Below are 20013 nucleotides of genomic sequence, written 5' to 3' on the forward strand. Positions count from 1 at the left end.
CATATTTGAACAATTTATTTGGCCTTTTCTTTATTGTGTATTGTTTTTCTACAGTTTTCTGATGTTTACAAATAATTTTTCCAGATATAAAAATTCTCAAATAAAAATCAAAAAACAATGCTCATTCAGACACAATTATGAAACGCAAAATTTCTGGTCATAGCAACCGTCCGCCGAGGAACAACCCATTCCAGGGTAAGTAGAACAAAACTCGGCCTGGTCCATGTAATTGCAACCACCACTTTTCTCTTGGCAGTCGTAAGTGTAGCAATAACTGTCACAATCGTGACTGCCATCGGTGCAATCGTCGCAATCTGAAAATGATAAACAATGTAACATAGTCGAATGGAAACTTACATTTACTGTTGCTTACTATGGTCCTCATCACCGTTGTCATCATCTTCTGATTCCAGCGGTTTCATGATCAGGACACCGTTCTCCATTTGATACGATTGCGTTGGACTAAGGTAGATATGTTGATTTTTGTATGAACAAAATTTTCCACATCGGCGGTGTTGCGTGTGATAGCAACTCCATTCTGCCGCTTCATTGTTGTATTCACACATTCTGGGAGAAAAAATTTGACAACAATATTGATTATGTTGCGCGTTTGCTGATTTTGAAGTCTCCTTTACGCTTGGTTTCTGTGAATGTTGCTCTATTTGATTTACTGCAGTTTTCGGTGTTTGTGAGTTATTTTCTAGAACAGCAATTGGAGATTTCGTAAGTTCATAAGCGCCGCATAAACTGGTTAGCTTTGGATTACTGCACGCTTTACGTACGCATATATTCTGCTTCCTCTGGAAGCCACTGGGACAGTTCTTGTCAGCGTACAACCGTTTTTGGCAAATCCCGTTATGAAAATAAAATTCTGCTGGACAAATGGATTCGGCGTGCTCAGAAGAGTATTGACAGTAACTGCGATCGGTATTATCTGGAGTTGTTCCAACAGGACATTTGGCCGAGCTTGTCAATAATTTTTTACATACAGACCCGTCGAAGAAGAACGTGGGACTGCAGCTGGGGAAAGACAAGGAACAGAAGTTATCAATACATTTTCCGTTGTTGTTGCATTCTGCTGATTGAATATGAACCGAGCAGCAGTGTCCTTCAGAGAAAAAGTAATTGTCCGGACATTTTGGAACACCGTTAATGCAAACGTCTCGAATTCGGATTGTTTCATCATCACATGTGAGATCACTGTAGTTGTGCCGAATGCACCAACCATTCTTTAATGTAATGCCATTTCCCTTACATCGCGCCAGTCGTACGCATCGTCCTTTGTAGAGGAACCCGTTTCTGCATATAGGTACCGCGGGATCTATTTTAACACAATGTCCATTCACCAGTGTGTAACCATCGTGGCATTCTGGGAGCTCTTCTAAGCATTTTCCAAAATATAGAATTCCTTTTTTGCAAGTAGCCACTTTTATTTCGATTGACACACATTTTCCGTCTCGGTTCAAAAAGCTTCCATTTTTGCAGTGTTTCCATAGCATACATTTTCCATCTATAATTATCATATTAGATGGGCAATTGGGACTTTTTGTCGAACACTTTGCGCATTTGTCGTCTTTCAAGATGTAGCCTTCACCGCATCTAGGTGTTTCTAAAGAGATACATTCATCCCCCCTGATCTCACCCAAACAGTTTGTTTTTATCAACTGTACATCACAAAATGGTGGATCAAGATGAACGCACATATTTTGTATTCGTCTTGTCCCAGGTGGGCAAATGAGTGGCATATACTTTTTATGTATACAACCAGATGTCCAAAGAATTGAGTCACTATTTGTGCATAATGCCGATGCTATGCATGTGTTGTTCTGCAGCAGATATCCTCGGGGACAAACGTATGACTCATAACGTTTTCTAACACAATAAATACCTTCGATAGAACCTCCTGCGCAGTCATTTTTATGCAGACAGAAACCGTGCACGATTATGTAATCTTTGGGGCAGGACAAAGGCGGTCGATATTCAAGCCGTTTGCAACGTATTCCATCGCGCATGTACCCGATACCACATCGAATACGCAAACATGTTTCATTGACTAGTGAAAATCCTGGAGTACAGAGTGGTTTTAACTCTTCGGTTCGGACGCATTTTCCGTTCTGAAGCTTGTAACCAGTTTGACAAATTCGATTGTAGTAAGCTACACACATATTGTTTTCTTTGCTGAAACCAGGAGGGCATGTAAGGCTGACAACGGAATGATGTTCGTCATATGAGGTGCAATCTTCGCCTATTCCACAAGGGTTATATATGTCGTGGTTGTTGAAGAGCGTGGGGTACAATTGTGGTTTGTACGTGCCGTAGGAGCACGGTTGAACTGGACAAGGAGGACTGAAACACTGGGTCAAACAGTACTGCAGACCACATTGAGATCCATAGCAAGGATTCAAGAAATTGAGGGAGGAAGAGAAATAGTTTATGGAACGGAAAACGCATTCATCTCCAATTCGCTCGTATCCCGTTGGACATACAAGATCTACCTTGCAGAAGCATTTATTCTCTTCGTTCATCAGTATTGTCTTCGGTGGGCATATTAAATAACCATAAAACTTTTTAATACACAGTGCTCCCGAAAGCTCGTATCCAAATGGGCAATCCGGTCTTCTGGTTTCCGATACAGCATTCTTCCAAATAATTTTAACACAATTTCCATTTTCATAGTTGAAGCCGAAAAGACACGTTGGTACTGTAGTGTTAAGTCGTATTGGTACAATATCCTCGCAAAATTCTGGTCCGACAACAAAACCAGCGGGACATTGCGGAGAAGTAATACAAATCCCGTTTGAGAAGCTTCCTCGCTCTGGGCATGTTGGAGAATCTATTTTTAAGCAAAAACCACTCACAAAATGATAGTTCTCCGGACATGTGAGGTGGCTATGGATACAATATTGTTCTTCTTGAAACCCTTGTTGACACTTACAGTCACCTGAAATCCTGACACAATGAGTTTTATTCCAACTATATCCAAGAGGGCACACTGAGTCGTACCGTAAGCACGTTCCATTATTATAATGATATCCAGACTCTTCATTACAAATAACTGATTTTTCTTCACACTTAACACACAATCCGTAGGCATTATCGAACACATGATCAGAATCACAGAGGGGTAAATTAAAAATGCATATTTTACCAGCTTCGATTGTTGACGATGGACAAGACTCCATTTCTCTAATTACATTCCTCACGCAAACGCCATTGCCTTCAAGCTGATATCCGTATTCACAACTAGCATTTGTACTGCACCATCCATGGAAAAAACCGCTCGATGAGCATTGCATTGGATATGCAGCAATACTGCTTTTGCAAATATGGTCGTCTACAACGAATCCCGAAGGACACTGCGGTGATCCTACATCGCAGAAGAAGTCATTTGAAAGAGTACCTACTTCACAAAACGGTTTATGAGAATCCACTACTTCGAAACACATTCCATTTACAAGCTTCGCAGGTGACGTACAGTAAGCTTTTCCTATTACACATCCTTCTGCACTGGGTTGACCTTGTTGGCAAACCGCAGTGGAAATGGTTTCTTCAATACATTCGCAATCGTTTTGCAGTAAGCCCCTGTTACACCTCGCAACGGACACGCAACTACCGCCATAAAAGTGACCATTTGTGCATAGTATTTTTTCAAATTTCCACGAAACGCACGATCCATCATTGTAGAATGCTTCGTGTTCACACTCCTTTGGTACTTTATATGTAACATTCCTAACCACCACATCTGCTCTTCCCTGCAAGAGCTTGATGCATTTCTCTCTGTAAAATACGTAACCGGTGGGACATTGAAGTGGAGCGGTTTCTTCTTGACACTCAGAACAAGCGGCTTCACAGTTCGCACAAATTTGAATACAGACACCGCTTTGCCGTTCATATCCTTGCGGACAAATACGCGAACGGTGATGTTGCTGATAGCAAAACCCGTTTTCCCAACGGTAGCCATCCGGACAGTATCGGGAGTTAACGCAATTGGTTCCTTCCAGAACGTATCCTTGAGGGCATTCGAAGCTTTTAACGACACACCGATTTCCTTGGCGAACACTTCCTGGAGGGCACTGCACTTCAAGCAGAATACAACTTCCTTGCCGGCGAACGTAGTTTGGCGGACAAGTTGACCGTTGGTAGCGGCAATACTGCTGTTCAGGATCCATCTCATAGTCCTTTGGGCAGGTCTTAATGCAGTTTGTGTCAGTGCAGAACCGCCGTGCGCGTATTTGTAGCGGAATTTTCAACTGTACATCTTTTAATTGTTTTCTGCTACTGGTGCTAATGGTGAGCACTGAATATTGCTGCAATACGGCTGACAACAGCAATAGTTCAAGCTGAATTAAAGTCATCTGAAATAGAATCAAGCAATAGCAAAACAGAAATATTAAGGCGGCTATTAAAATTATTCAGAGATATCAAGATATGCATAAAAAGGTATTTAAAAATATTGCATTAATCTAACTATCTGTATAAAAGTCGATGTATGTTTGTGTACACCGCCATAGCTCCGGAACATTGTATTGGCATATAGTTCGAACTATAAGTGATAGTTCGAACAATGTGAGAAACAAAAATGGTAATAGATTCGATTTTGTCTTTTTTCTGGAAGATTGTCATATAGAAAGAAATAACAGCAATATAAATAATAATGGTCGCTTACTTTGGCTGCTACATGCTCCTGTGTGTGTTCGTGTAAAAAAGTCTCTTTCTACCGCCAGGTTCGCCAGCCAGTATCGGAAATTGAAACGTTACGGAAAATGAAAGAAGAAATCGATCTGGATTATTGGCAACAACCTTTAGCAAACTCGGTTAAAATTCGGAACATGGAATATACTGACCCTTGTCCAGCAGGGCAAGCTGGCTCAACTTGCAAGGGAAGCTAGCCGCCTGAAATTTTAAATCCTGGGCTGTGCGAGGTCCGTTGCCGTCCATAATATCTTAATCTACTCTGACATACGAGGTGAAAATGCTACTCGAGAAAAAAGAGTTGGGCACATGCGGTCTAATGAGGTGTGAACCGATAAACGAAAAAATAATCGTGGTCAGATTTAGAACACCACGGGTTAGACACTTTACTGCAATCCAATGCTGTGCGCCAACAGATGCTGGCGAGTAGGAGCTGTAGGACCTGTAGGAGAAAGAGAATCTGTACAACCAGCTGTCTCCCAGAGGGGGAAATTCAAATTCCCGACTTCAACGTGAAAATTGACTCAAATAACGTGGACCGTCAACGCGTTATGTGACGCCATGGCCTAGGAGAGATGAACGAAAACGGGAAGCTATTAACAGCGTTTTCTGGTAAAAACAACATGGTCATTGGTGGATTGCTCTTCCCCCAGAGACCAGTACATAAGGTCACGTGGGTCGCAACGCCCGAATATTAAATCAAATTATCATCAAATCAAATATTATTATTTCGTTAAGTTGCTTCTATACAAAGCTTTTGTTTCGTGTTCCTGCAATTTTTCGCTTTTACGATAGTAAAACTATTTATTGGTTTTTGACTACCATTGTTTTGGGTTATACCACCGATTCTTATTGTGGACAGTGTGTTTTTTTACCCTGATTTGTGAGTCTTTCTTAGTGAAAACAAGACTATTTTTCGCGCAACGCCTAGTGTTTTTATCGCCATATAGTGATCAAGTGAACTGCCAAAAAGCTTCGTTAATTTTTTTTTTTTTTTCTGATACTGCTTGCCTCTGCTGTCGGTGCCTGTGTGCAGAACCACCGCACAAAGCGAAATGGAAAAAAAATATTGCGGCGAATGTAAGCAGGAAGTCAACGATCTTGAGCCACTACGCTGTGGTTTCTGCGAAGCCTTTTTGCACATCAGCCAGAATTGCTGCGGTATAAATTCTCGTGGATTGAGGGAAGCTTTTACTTGCGGGAAACTTCTGCTAATATGTACGACATGTAGAAGTGAGTTGAACGGCCGCAGCATCCATTCTTACATTGCCGATACTCAACAAGTACCGCTGTTGTCATCTGAACCGCCAATTTTGGCTAGCCTGCCAGTGCAAGTTCAGCAGCTATCTAACGTTGTGGAGGTACTGAGCAAAAAAATTGACGATTTGGCTTGCTCACACTCCCAACCGATATGGCCAATACCTAGCACACCCGTCGGGCCCCAGCGTAGTATGAAACGGCGACGAGTAGAAGACAAAATAAATGTCCAAGCACCAACGGATTGCGGCACTAGCAATGTGGACTTGACTGATCTCTCCGTCCCATTCAGTGTGCGCAATGTCGATAAGTTTTGGCTATACCTCTCCAGATTAAACCCTCTCATCACGGACGACGACGTGCAGAAAATTGTAGCTCGCTGCTTGAGTGCGCCTGCACCGGTCGAGACGATTCGGCTCGTTGCAAAAGGGAAAGATGTTTCCGCGTTATCGTTCGTGTCATATAAAATCGGCCTCGATCCTGACATGAAAACTAAAGCATTGGATCCATCATCATGGCCTGCTGGATTGCTATTTCGGGAGTTCGTGGACCAACCAAAAAACTGGGATCGACGTTTTGTTCACCGCACCCCGGAGGCGGTTTAAATAATATAAATCAACTGCGTTCTATAGTGGACGGTGGGACCCTTTGGGTTCCCACCAGAGGCGAGTACTTTGACCGTAATTTAGTTTTCCATACACTGAATGATCATATGTTGCAGCGTGATGATAATGTGAATGAGCGGCTCTGGATCTATTATCAGAATACGCGTGGATTGAGGACAAAAATTGACGACATCTTCTTGACAACACGTGACTGCAACTTCGACATCATCATCCTAACAGAGACCGGACTAGATGACCGCATCAACTCGTTGCAGCTTTTTGGGGATTCTTACAACGTGTTTCGGTGTGATCGCAGCCAGATAAATAGTAACAAGAGTCGTTTCGGTGGAGTACTAATCGCAGTTTCAAATGAACACAATAGTTCAATCATCGAGCCAGCGTCTGGTCGTTGCTTAGAGCAAATATGTGTTAGTGCTACAGTTCGGGGGAAAAAATTGTTGATATGCGGTTTGTACCTTCCACCAGATAGACGCGATGACATGGATGCCATTGAAAAGCATATTTCATCGGTTTCTGATCTGTGTCGCAAATGTTTAAATGATGAAATAGTTCTGGTATGCGGTGATTATAACCAGCCACGCATTTGTTGGACTGATGGGCCGGATGGAGCACAAATTGCCGTCAGTTCTAATCTCACCAATGCAAGCGCAGCACTTATTGACGGTATGGATTTTTTAAATCTTCACCAAACAAATTTGCACACAAATCATCTCGGCCGTGTGCTCGACCTAGTTTTTTGTTCTTTGGAACAACAGCTTGTTACTGACGTCTGCGTCGCCCCACTGCTACCCGTTGATCCACACCATCCGCCTTTAACATTGTCAATGGAAGTGGCTGCAATGAATAACTGCTCTCCGCTGGTTTGCACTGCGAATAGATCTACTGCTTTGAACTATCGCAAAATGGACTTTAATGCCTTTTCTGATTATTTTTTGAACTTCAATTGGGTGACACTGTCAGAATACAACGACGTTGACGATATGGCAACTTACTTTTGCGACACTTTACGACAGTGGTTGAACACAAATTTACCTGTTGCAAAAAGGCCTGTTTCCCCTCCGTGGTCCTCCCCTCACCTTCGTGAGTTGAAACGAGAGCGCAACTTTTGGCAGCGTAAACACCGTTTTTGGAAGACTGCAATGGCAAAACAGAATTTCAAACGATCGAGTGATGCTTATCGACGTTTAAATGCTACATTGTACAAATCCTACGTTATGCGGGTTCAAATTGACCTTCGCAGAAATCCAAAAAGTTTTTGGAATTTTGTTAAATCGAAACGAAAACATTCTGCTACCCCTTCTAATGTATTTCTCGATGACGCTGAAGCAAATAGTATTTTGGAATCGTGTGAACTATTCGCGAAATTTTTTGCGTCGGTTTTTGCTGAAAAATCTGCATCTGATTCGGAGGTTGTCGTCGCATCTGCTGATGTTCCTGCTGATTTAGTGGATATAAACACTTTCGAAATAACTTCCGATATGATTCTGTCAGCTGCCAAGAAAATGAAACGATCAAGTTGCCCTGGACCCGATGGAATTCCGGCTCTAGTCTTCGCCCGTTGTGCACTTGCGTTAGTGGATCCGTTGTGCCAGATATTCAACAAATCATTTAGGGACGGAAAATTTCCGACGATCTGGAAGCAGTCATTCATGTTCCCGGTGTTTAAAAGTGGCGACCGTCGGAACGTTCGAAACTATCGTGGTATCACTAGTCTTTCTGCTGCGTCCAAGCTATTTGAAATAGTAGTGAGCAATTTTCTTCTTGCTAGAACAAAATGCTATATCTCTACCGACCAACATGGATTCATGCCTGGTCGATCCGTAAGCACAAACCTATTGGAGTTCACATCTACTTGTATATCACATATGGAACAAAAGGCACAAATTGATGTGATCTACACGGACTTGAAGGCTGCGTTCGATCGTATCGACCATAAAATACTGCTGCAGAAAATTTCACGACTTGGTGCATCTCAGAACTTTACGAAATGGCTCAGTTCCTACCTATGTGGTAGAGTCCTATGCGTGCAGCTCGACTCTTGCTTCTCTTCCCAGTTTACTAACTTGTCGGGTGTACCACAAGGTAGCAACATGGGACCGCTTCTGTTTTTGCTGTTTGTGAACGATATTGCTTCGCTGCTTGGAGTTGGATGCAAGCTAATGTATGCTGACGATTTGAAATTATATTCAGTAGTTCGTTCCATAGACGATTGTACCCGGCTTCAAAGGCTCTTGGATGTGTTTGTTGATTGGTGCAAGAAAAATTGGCTTGTTATCAGCATCACAAAATGTCAAGTGATGACTTTCCACCGCATCGCCAGTCCGGTTGTTTTCAATTACCAAATAAACGAACATGTACTCAAAAGAGTCGATCAAGTCAATGACCTTGGGGTTCTGCTTGACACCAAACTCACGTTCAACTTACATCGTACCACGGCAATATCGAAAGCCTCCCGACAACTCGGTTTCATTGCTAAAATTGCACGTGACTTCAGTGATCCCCACTGCATGAAGGCGCTGTACTGTTCATTAGTTCGCCCGTTGATTGAAAATGCTTGCTTGGTATGGTGCCCCTATCAGTTGTCGTGGATTTTGCGTATCGAAAGAGTGCAAAAACGTTTCTTGAGGCTTGCGTTGAGAGACCTACCATGGCGCGACCCAATCAATCTACCACCGTACGCCGATCGTTGCCGTTTATTGGGTCTTCAGACACTTGAACAGCGTAGGAAGGTTCAACAAGCAGTATGTGTTGCAAAAATCTTAAATGGCGAAATCGAGTCACCGAGCATCCTGTCTCTCATCAACTTTCGTGCATCGCAACGTGCCCTGCGCTCAACCGAGCTATTACAACCGAGATTCCATCGGACCACCTTTGGATCCTATGAGCCAATAACTGCCTGCATCCGGACTTTTTCTATTGTGGAAAGTTTATTTGAATTTAATGAACCATCACATAAGTTCGCTCAAAAATTGTATAATGTTAGCTTTTTATAAACCGACCAGAAATATTCAATAAGACAATCCATGTCAGTTGATTTTTACAAATAAACAAACAAATAAACAAATTAACCACATCTGCATCATGCATGAAGTGGAGAAGAAGCTTTCTTGATGTACGCAACAAGCACAGCGCCGATATGGCATCAGACTTAGTGATGTCCGAAATTTTCAATTATTCGATTACCGATTAATCGGTTAGCGTTGTATGCACTAATCGATTAGTGCTAGTAGTATTCGATATTTGAATAATTCGTTTAAAAATTCGATTAATCGGACGATTATGAACGATTAATGGGGGTTATTCGCAAGTTTTTATCCCCTTCGAGCTATTCGATTATGAAATTACTGGTGCCGGCAGTATTCGATTACAAATTATTCGATTATTCCATGACCTAATCGATTAGTCGATTACACGTATCCAGCGACGGGAGCAGAAAGTTAGGTGTCGTTACGATGTCCATCGATTTTGAGAATTCCGATGTGAAAAGGGCTTCTGTCGAACAACTTGAAACCCGCGTTTCGGAGTTGGTTGAACCGTCGAAGAGCAATGGATCGGCCTCAAGAACGCCTTCATCACGACTAGTGAGGAAACCTTCGGCAAAGTGCGCAGCGAGCGGAGGGAGTGAATTACAGAGAAAACTTGGAGCATAATCGACGAGCGGAGAGAGAGACAAATGCCGGCGAGCGAGCGCGAACCAATGCGGCTAAGACAGTTGCCCTTCAACGATACGCCGAACTGGAGAGGGTTATTAAACGAGTTCGTAGGTAAGACAAGAGAGGCTGGACTTGGACTAACTCCCTTACTGATGAAATAGAATTGGTCGCCGTCAATGGTCATTTCCGTTTATTGTATTGTGTTTCTCGCCAGGGTGAATACCAAGACGCCGCTGAAGAACTGAGCTGGTCAGTTACTAACTGATTTTACAGAACAGCTCAACTCACACGTCAGGGACCAACAAAACCAGCAGCGCATGGCGCCAATCGTTCGTCGCATCAATCGTGTCAACGCTGAGGTGCCAAAACTGCATCAAATAGAAACATCCATCAAAAGTAGGAAATCCAACCACAGTACCAGGTATTGACTGCATTTCAGCCGAGATGCTCAAAGTTGACCAATCTTTGTTAGCCCAAATGATGTATCAGCTTTTCAGCAACACATAAGAAATTGCAACTTTTCCGCTTGGCTGGATGCAGTCTCTAAAAACGGAGACCTAATTGAATGCGGTAATCGGCATGGTATCACGTTGCTTTGTATTACTCTTGAAACATTCTGTAATCCTCTACTGGATCTAGAAGATCGACGCTAGTCTCCGGAGGCTACAAACTGGATTCCGTGCTGGCGGAAGCAAACCGGATTCCGTGGATTTCGATCATGCGTAGACCATATGACAACGTCCGTATTATATTGAAGCAGATCAACGAATTCCAGGACTCTCTTCCGTTTTTGCGTTCATAGACTTTGAAAGGCATTTGACCGACTCAACCACGAAAACATCTGGGGTGCACTTAGGCGCAGAGGAGTTCCAGAAAAGCTAGTCCATCTAGAGGCTCAGTACGAGGTATTCTTGTGCAAGGTGTTGCACAATAGCGTCTTGTACGACTCTATGAGGGCTACTGCTGGTGTTAGACAAGACTGCATTTTATCACCGCTGGAATTTCTCATCGTTATAGATAAAATATTAGTTGGAGCGATTGACAGTAGACCAAATCGAGGATTGCCTGAAAATCCTGAACGCCTGAACGATGGAGCAGATAAATGACCTCGACCTAGCTGATGATGTTGTCTTGTTCGGACAACGCCGAATCAATATGTAGAGCAAGTTAGATGACCTCTCCGAGAGCTTCCAGACAGCAAGTCTCAATGTTACAAAGACTAAGTTTATGGTAGTAAACACCGACAATCTTACCAACTACACAGTAGTGGGACATCAGGTTGAGCAGGTGTAAGCCTTTCAATATCTTGGTAGCCAGACGACACCCGATGCTGGCACCAAGACTGATATAGCCACATGGATCAGGAAGGCCAGGGGTGGCTCTATAGGTCTGCGAAATATTTGGCGCTCACACCAGATCATACGAAAACTATGAAACCCCGAATTTTTAATTCAAACATTAAATCCGTTTTACTGGATATCCAACAAGAAACTCCATCGCCGATGTCATCAACGGCCAATAGCTACAGAAATGCGTGAACGTAGGTGGAAGTTTGTCAGACACACCTTGAGAAAAGCAGCGAACGAGATTTGCAGAGAAACACTCGATTGGAATCCGCAAGGACAGCGTAGACGAGACAGACCTAGCGGCTCATGGCGACGCAGCTTAGTCAACGGCATTCGGGCTGTTGGTGAGAACTTGCCTTGGCGACAGGTGAAAGCCATAGTAGCTAATTGTCGGCAGTGGATATCTCTGATTCCATCCCTTTGTTCTGCGGGATCGGCGGACATGGATTTAACATTCTATTGGATAACCAAAACCAAAACTTCTGTCAATTTATCTAGGTTTGACAACAATGGATCTTTAAAACAGGAGAGGCGCTCCCATTAATCGAAGGGAGGTTCAAGCGGCACCAAATTTGGGATTTATACTTTTTGATCTAAGACAAACTCACAAAATTTGGTTCCAATTGAAAAAGGTCGATGGAATGGGTCTTGAACACTTGTGAACACGTGTGAAATGACCCATACACTTAGCAAAAACCAAAAACTGAGAAGCGTGCTGATGTCGTAGGGGCTGTTTGTCTCTTGTGTCATTTCTTTTCATGCCAGAAACCAGTTGAAGTATCAGTCTCCATTGCGGAAAAATACGTAGCACACATTTATTCCAATATTGGCTCATTCGTGCGGATGGAAAAATCATACAAAAAACTAAAATGGAAAGACGGCTATAGATATTTGTAACGAAACTATTGGGTTATCACATCTTTTTTGTATATTCAGAACTCAGAAGAGTATTTCTATTCCATGACTTCTTTTGATTGCAGAAAAGTTAAGGTGCAAGAGTATATCATGGCAGACTGATTGATAATAAGTAAGATGTAATATAATGAATTTACGTAAGATAAGTTATAAGGTAGAATTTTTAGATATACTGTTAAAAGAAATTTATTTAAACCATTTTAATTTAAGCAAAATTGAAAAACACCGCAGATTTGTTATTCAAATGGATTTTTCGAAACTTCAAATTTCGTCATTTATTGAGTTCTTTCAACTCTCGATAGTTTGCTTCAACGGGAAACTAGCAGTCATTGACTTTTCGTCGGAAAGCCCAATTCCGGAAGCAGTTTTTCGGTCCAAAAGTGGCATTCTGTTTATAAAAATGTAAATACTGCATTCTTCTTGCCAATCTGAACACAGCAAATCATAAACAGAATTTTTGTTTCAAACAAAAAAAACTGCTTTTGAAATTGGCAGAATCGATGACGACTAATTTCACCCTAATATATAACAACTGAGCCAAAGCCTTTGGCATATGACCATTTCATCAACATTCGTTATGATTTTCCTTTCCATCATTCACATCAAACCCGTTGCTTCATATGGCTTCTGTCCACTTAGCAAATATCTTTAGGTGTTGGCTGAAGCATATACAATTGTTAACACCACATTCGCCGAAACACTGTGGAGAACTCGAAAACGAAGAAATCTGCTGGTTAGCTTAGCGCTACCAACAGGAAAAATCCAGGTAAACTGTGTACTTATTCCATATCTGTAGGAACGCGTTTCAGCTTTAGCAAACGAAAGACATTAAGAACGAAACTTTCAGGATTATTCAATTTTTCGCTCTTTAACAACTTTTTTTTTCATGTTCCTTTTGTTGTAACTTGTTGAAATGTTCAATTGGTTTTTGTTCTTATTATGCAAACACATTAGGAATCACTTCTGATGCTTCCGAAGTCCTTGAAGCAGCTTCCTTGCTTTACTTATAACCCTAGGTCAAGTTAGTCACAATTTCACACTCATTTTCCAACTGTTTCGTGTTCTAGAAATTCACCCGAGCATTTGTGAGCTTTAATTAAAAAAAAGCAAAGCCTAGGTGCTACATTCCGTTATCGAAACTTGACCTTCTGTTTTTATACGACAGACTTCGCAGCCAGCTGTTAGAGTACATGACAATTGCAGGGCCAGTTGCTACGATCCTGTTGACTCTAACAGCTTCTCCCAGTCGAGATTCGAACATAAGACGACTGGCTTATAGACCAGCATCATACCTCGAGGCCAACTGGGAGGTATATCCACCAGGTCCATCCAGGTAGCTTTAATCCACTTACACTTTATTCCAGCTTGCTAAGTCGATGATCCGATGAAAACTGATTTCATTTGCATAAATGCAAACGCTTAAGTATAGTTTTCCCTCAAGGACTTTCGGGCGTTTAGCTAAGCTAAACTATCTTATCACTAAGTGATAAGAGACGGTTTCTTTATAAAGTCCTTTCCGGTATATTTTTTTGCTGATGCACAATGTGTATTGCCGAGCAGCGTGTATAGAAATGTTACGTCTGGCACGCTGCTTTAAGTTTATAATTGTTACTGCACTTGTTATCTACTACGCAATCTATAGCATGGAGTTATTATTAAAACAGTTTTGAACTTGATGGTAGGTAGGACGCATACCTACCTAGCAATCGTGGGCTTAGAAATACAATACTTTTGGATTATAGAAATCGATAACTAAGTTTAAGTCTAAGTCTTACGAAAAAACTGAAATTTGTTTAAAAATAATTTGACTACAATTATATTAATTACAATGAAACTAAAGCGAACTTTTGAAGACGAATTTCAATACAGGGCCCTGCAGGGAAAGAGTTGATAAAAATTCGAGAATATGGTAATTTTTCTTAGTTAGTCTTAGAAAATTCTAAAGTAAAATCTTCATGTGTAGTTTCACACATTGTTTAATCATTTCAATGACATGACTAAGCAATGATTCGCACAGCTCTAATACATTCACTCATGTGCCGTTAATGAATTACACTGCGATTAATCAATTTATTTATTTGTTCGATTATCTTGGAATGTAAATATGCGTTACAAAGTTGCGTTTAATTGATAACATTTACAAAGTTGCGTATAGTTGTTGATAACAGCAGCTCTGCAATCTTCTTGCTATACGTCTAATTAGTATTAAGTACGTCATAATCCGTGTTTGCAAAATATGGCGGAAGAGACTTAGACCAGAAAGCTGTAGTACAAAAATGTACAATTATTAAGCTCGGAAATACCCTGTTAATCAGATATTTTACAATTCCTCAAGCTTAAGATTTTCAACAACAAAACTTCAGGTAATGTGAATAGGGAAAGTTTTGCTTAATGTTCTTACGTCGTCGTTGTCGCCCTCAGCATAGATTCGGGGTGGCTTGTGCTGTTTCAAGCGGTCGTCCGCTTTCAATCTTATTTTGGGTCACTCGTCGCCAATTTCCCAGGCCTCTCAGCAGAAGGAATCGTTTTCAAGTTATCTTGTACGTTGGGATTGTTGAAGAGAACCGTTTCCGACGCACTGTCGTCGGTGTCATCGGTTGCGCCGTGCCCGGCCCACCGTATCCTATCGGATTTTGTCAGATATATAATTACAGTTTTAACTCCATAAAGAACTACCGGTCTAATAAGGGTTTAGTATATTATCAGTTTCATACGGCGGCGTATGCTTCTCGAACGTAGCGTTTAGCGAAGGGTAAAGAAGGCCCGATGTTTTGCTGGATCTTCTTACTAGTGTTGTTGTTTTTGGTCACCAGTGATCCCAAATTTCTGATTATTACGGTGGTATTAATGCATTTCAGCGAGAACTTTTTTACCGTTTAGCTAACTAGTGACACCAGCAAGCGACTCATGCAAAGCTGAAGTGCGGAAGAGAAGAGGTACAAAGCGAATTCCTCATTGTAACGTTTTGTCGACTGTGAAATTCACTATTTTATTTTTATCGGCTGTCAGTCTTAATAAATCAGAACAGATTTTGTACTTTCTCCGACGTTTCGACTATATTTTGTAGTCTTTATCAAGAATTTCTACAATACATTAGGTGCTAGATTTGCTACAAATATTGTTAATTTTTAATTTTATACATACAATACTGTCTGTCCTTTGTCAATTGTCTTTGTTTAGTTAAAGTAACATGTCCTAAATTATTTTTGAAACCTTGCGGAACCCCTGCGGTGATTGGAACGCACTTCTAATCACCGTAGGGGTTCCGCAAGGTCTCGGAGATGGCTGAACCGATTCGTTCGCTATTACGCTTGTTTGAAAGGTGTTATTACCTTGTAGATCACTATTAACTTGTTTTGCGGTCCGACATTTCGTTCAAAAGTTATAAGCAAAAATGTAAAAATTACGTGACATGATTTTCTCCGGAACCGCTCAACCGATTTCAGCAATTTTAGTGTCAAATGAAAGCTCTTGCTACCGCTATTAGTTTCATTTGGTAGGTAATATAGCCTCATGGATTGCTATTGATTTGCTTTTTGATTGGATGTTTAAATTGAAAGTTATGAGTAGTCGTGTACAGCATAATAATATTTACAATTATTTATAACGAATTAACCAAGTAATTAATCAGATTTAAATTATTTTGGTATCAACCTAGAGGCTTTAACGCTGTGAACATATCTGCTAAATTTGATTAGGATTGGCCTTACCAGTCAAAAGTTATTTGATAAAACATTGATGAAATTATTTAAGCAAACTTTGCTGATATAAACCAAAGAAAAAAAACGCGATCATGTGCTCTAGCGTAAAAATGCTTAATTTTCCAAGTGGTGTGTCTTTGGAAAAGTTTATTAAAAAATATTGCGCAACTTTTTACACTATTAGAGTGACCGTCAATCCACCTATTAGGGTGATACAAATTTTTGTTTTATTAAATGCGTCCAGAAAAGTAAGTACTCAACCACGTACCGAAAAATGATTTGGGCTCAACATTTTTGAAGGTAAAAGGCTCCTGAAAATGCAAAACAAACAAGTTTTTCGACTTTCCAGTGAATTTTTTGATTGAATTCAAATATTCTTCAAATTTATCAGTATATTACATACACACGCATATGTGTTGATGATAACTACTATAAGGTTTTGCAAGGTGACGTCACGAATGAACGCAATTCATCCATTTGACATCCACTCGTGGTTTGTTTACTATTTGTTAGGCAAACACGATATGCATAAATTGAAGTTAAACGTTTTAAAAGCGTATTGTCCAGCAGTGTCGCTCTCTAAACTACTAGGACTACTGTTTTTATGACTTGCCGTTAAGGCCGTAAGCAGTATTCACTTTCAACATGTTAACCCACGATCCAAGTCCATGTAAACAAACCACTGATAGACGTCAAAAAAGCGAGGTTATGCTCGCCCGTGCAAAACTTTATTACTGCCCACATAAACGCATAACAGCCCCATGTGATTTTGCACCACTTTTGAAGTAAGCCTCGGAATCATCTTTAAATTAATTTTTTTTTGAAACGATGATTCTACAATTGATGAAGGGACTTTCCCTTACCGTCCCTTTATCAATTGTAGAATCATCGTTTCAAAAAAATATTAACATATGCCTGACCGCATTTCAAGGTCATTACTAAAATCACGAGTGTGGTCATCTTTAAATTGTTCATTCTTTCAATATTTCAAACAGTAATGTTATGTTTGTTCCCAAAATTTTGAAAAAAATATCAAACTATGCCAGTCACAAATTACAAATGCGTTATGCGTTTATAACAGTCCCAGCAGTGAAAATATAACAATAAACATCTGCTTTTCGAAAATGCCTGGACCGATCTGACTGCAATAACCAACAAACGGAAAGTGTTTTGGCCTAGAAGCATTCTATTGAACATAATTAGGATCGGATGTACGGTTCCGAAGATATGTCCGGAATATATGAAACTTGAACATAGAAACACCTTGAATCACAATAAACCCGTCATGTGACACCTCCAAGTACTCAAAATTGCATAACTAGACCATTGGTAGTCGTATAAAATGTTCAAGACATCATCGGCTACATCTGAACACGTCCGGGAATGTTCCGGATGAACAGTTTATGAATTGAACTAAAATACAACATGTGACTTATTTAAGTTCCGTCATCCGGGGCAAGATTGTGCCAAAAAAGCATATGTTTTTGTTCATTGCTCAGTATATACACAATTTAGGAACTAAGTTGATTTCAAACCTGTCAATATATACTAAATTGTTTAATTAACCACTACCGTAGAGATGGTTTAGTTACAATGAAACCTAATTTTACTGGAAGTGCATGAACTTTGGCACAATCCCACCCCTTCTAGGGGGTGACATTGTGCCAAAAACATAAAGTGAAGCTAAAAACCTAAACAGTGAACATTAGCATGTTTCAAACAATACACATAAATATCAGTATAAAGTAGTTCATATGGGGCCGTCCTTGAACTAAGTGGACTATTAGGGGCAGGGGATCGGCCAAAAACAACGCATCATACAAAAAGTATGAACGAAAATAACCCGGGGTGGTCCGAAATAACTAAAAATGAGTTCGTAGTCAATGGACAGCCTTTATATAGCCAGTAGCGTTTCTAGAAATTACAAGGGGGAGATATATGAAGGGGTGTATCCTAAGGGGGCATACCTATTTGATCATTTGACAAAAGTAACCATTACTTCGTTCGAGAACCTGCTGCTGCAGAACATGTGGCCTATCCCAACCCCCTCCCCCTCCTTAAAACTGGCAGTTTATACACGGTATAATATATTCGTTATATATTAGAGTGTTTATTCAAGGCATCTGAAATTTCCAGAGAAAAAGTAAAAATTTGTTTAAATTATTTAACAGACCTATGATGCTGTTTGCTCCAAAATGGATGATGCAATCTAATCTGTCAAAATATTGTGCTCAATAGTAAAGAATGTGAGTGTACTGGTGTATACTGACGTATTTTTGTTGTGTATGTGAAATCCACAAATTGGATCGATCATTATGGCTTGGCACAATCTCACCCCCGTGAAGCTCAAAAAGTACAAAGTTTCGAAAAATATTATTTTCGTAATCAAAACTTATCCAACGCATAATAACCTATCAATACATTGTAAATTATTAGTTTATATACCTTCAAAATAGCAAGTTGATACGATTTCTTGATTGGGTTGGTTTATGCGGGACATTTTTTACAAGCGTTATTTCCGAGTATTTTTGATCGCGAACTTTGAAACCCTGTTTAGGCTAAATAGTTTGCTAATATCATCTGTGTTTCATTCTAAGTTATAAATAAATATTTTATGTTCATCATCATTTTGAATTTAGGTCACCAATTTCTATAGATATAATAAATTTTCGCAAATAAACATTTTCGGTTTTTGGCACAATCTCACCCCCGTGGCACAATCTCACCCCGGATGGCGGTACTCAAAATTGCAAAAGTAGTTCATTTGATGTCATATAAAGTGTCCAGGATTACATTGGCCACAGCCGGACCAAAACTTTAAAAATGATTTGTAATGGCCTAACTACCATAGTGTTATCAAAAAGTTGAATTATGTTCCGAAGGCGTGTCGAATTCTATCTCAAATGACAAATGATATGGTATAACAAAAGTTCCTTTCACGAATAGGTGGATTAAATCAAGTTTTTAAATGCGATTTTGGGTTTGATATTATGATACCAGGTACCATTTCACAGTGCTAGTTTTTAAGTCACTTAGGTATCAATCATTATATTGATTGTACTATGTGCCTTAGAAAGGATACCTGAGTAGCTAGAAAAGTTGTAAGTAAAATACCCTATCTCATCTATAGCATAGCAGAGCGACATAACTGATAAATGCGTGGTGGGTTGTGCGCGTGAGCCAGTCAGCATAATATTCTTCGTATCTACTGGTTTTTGCAGCATGCGTTTGGAACGGTTCAGAGAGCAAGGAAACAAACATCGAAAAGGTGTAGAGTAAAAGTGATCTTCAACGGCGGATTTTTCCAGGAGAGTGAGAATCACCTCTTCGATGTTTTCTCAAACTATGCGAGCAACTGTAGTATGGTTGTGTGCATCATACCGGGCAGTTTATGTTTACACTTTTAATGTTGCATACTGTTCAGTACATTTCGCCAACGAGCTGTCTGACTGATAGTTGTTAGCAAGCACCAAAATACATTTACATAACTGCTTTTGTTTTACTAGTATTAGATAACTATATGCGTACTTCATATTTTGACAAGTGAACTTGATCCTAAACGCACTTGACAGAAGTTAGAGGCTGGATCAATGTTTAATGTTGTTTATATTTTATAGTGCGGCGATGTTTTTCATGTATGTTTTCGGTTTCACGATTCTCTCACTCTCACTTTTCTTTCGTTTGGAGAGTATACACACCCTTCGATGAGTTTGAATCCGACGCCGGTGGCAATTACGGATCCGTGCGATACGCTGTCGTTCAGTTTTGTGAGAGGATTAGTCGCGAGTGGTCGTTTCGCTGTTGAGTTGTCGCCGGATGTTTT

At 40.4% G+C, this 20013-nt stretch overlaps 1 protein-coding gene across 2 annotated transcripts; it reads right to left on the reverse strand.

Moving 5' to 3' along the window:
* Positions 1–13878, reverse strand: LOC128743233 (neurogenic locus Notch protein-like). Of its 2 annotated transcripts, none has more exons than XM_053839775.1 (3): positions 13842–13878; positions 374–4355; positions 1–314 (listed from the first exon to the last, which is right to left on the reverse strand). In XM_053839775.1, the coding sequence occupies exons 2-3, from the start codon at positions 4353–4355 to the stop codon at positions 136–138; spliced, it is 4161 nt and encodes a 1386-aa protein (XP_053695750.1). In that variant the 5' UTR covers positions 13842–13878; the 3' UTR covers positions 1–135. The 2 variants fall into 2 exon arrangements, with proteins under 2 accessions (XP_053695750.1, XP_053695749.1); XM_053839774.1 differs by having other exon boundaries at positions 13782–13866.
* Between the last annotated feature and the right edge of the window lie 6135 nt (positions 13879–20013).

The sequence above is a fragment of the Sabethes cyaneus genome, chromosome 3 (genome assembly GCF_943734655.1).
Source record: "Sabethes cyaneus chromosome 3, idSabCyanKW18_F2, whole genome shotgun sequence".
NCBI lineage: Eukaryota > Metazoa > Arthropoda > Insecta > Diptera > Culicidae > Sabethes > Sabethes cyaneus.

Bases quoted from the DNA above. Each gene is read 5' to 3' on its own strand.
- LOC128743233 (XM_053839775.1), bottom strand. From the start codon at position 4,355: ATGACTTTAATTCAGCTTGAACTATTGCTGTTGTCAGCCGTATTGCAG. The intron at 315-373 runs GTAAGCAACAGT...TATCATTTTCAG, and splicing joins CAACGGTGATGAGGACCATA to ATTGCGACGATTGCACCGAT.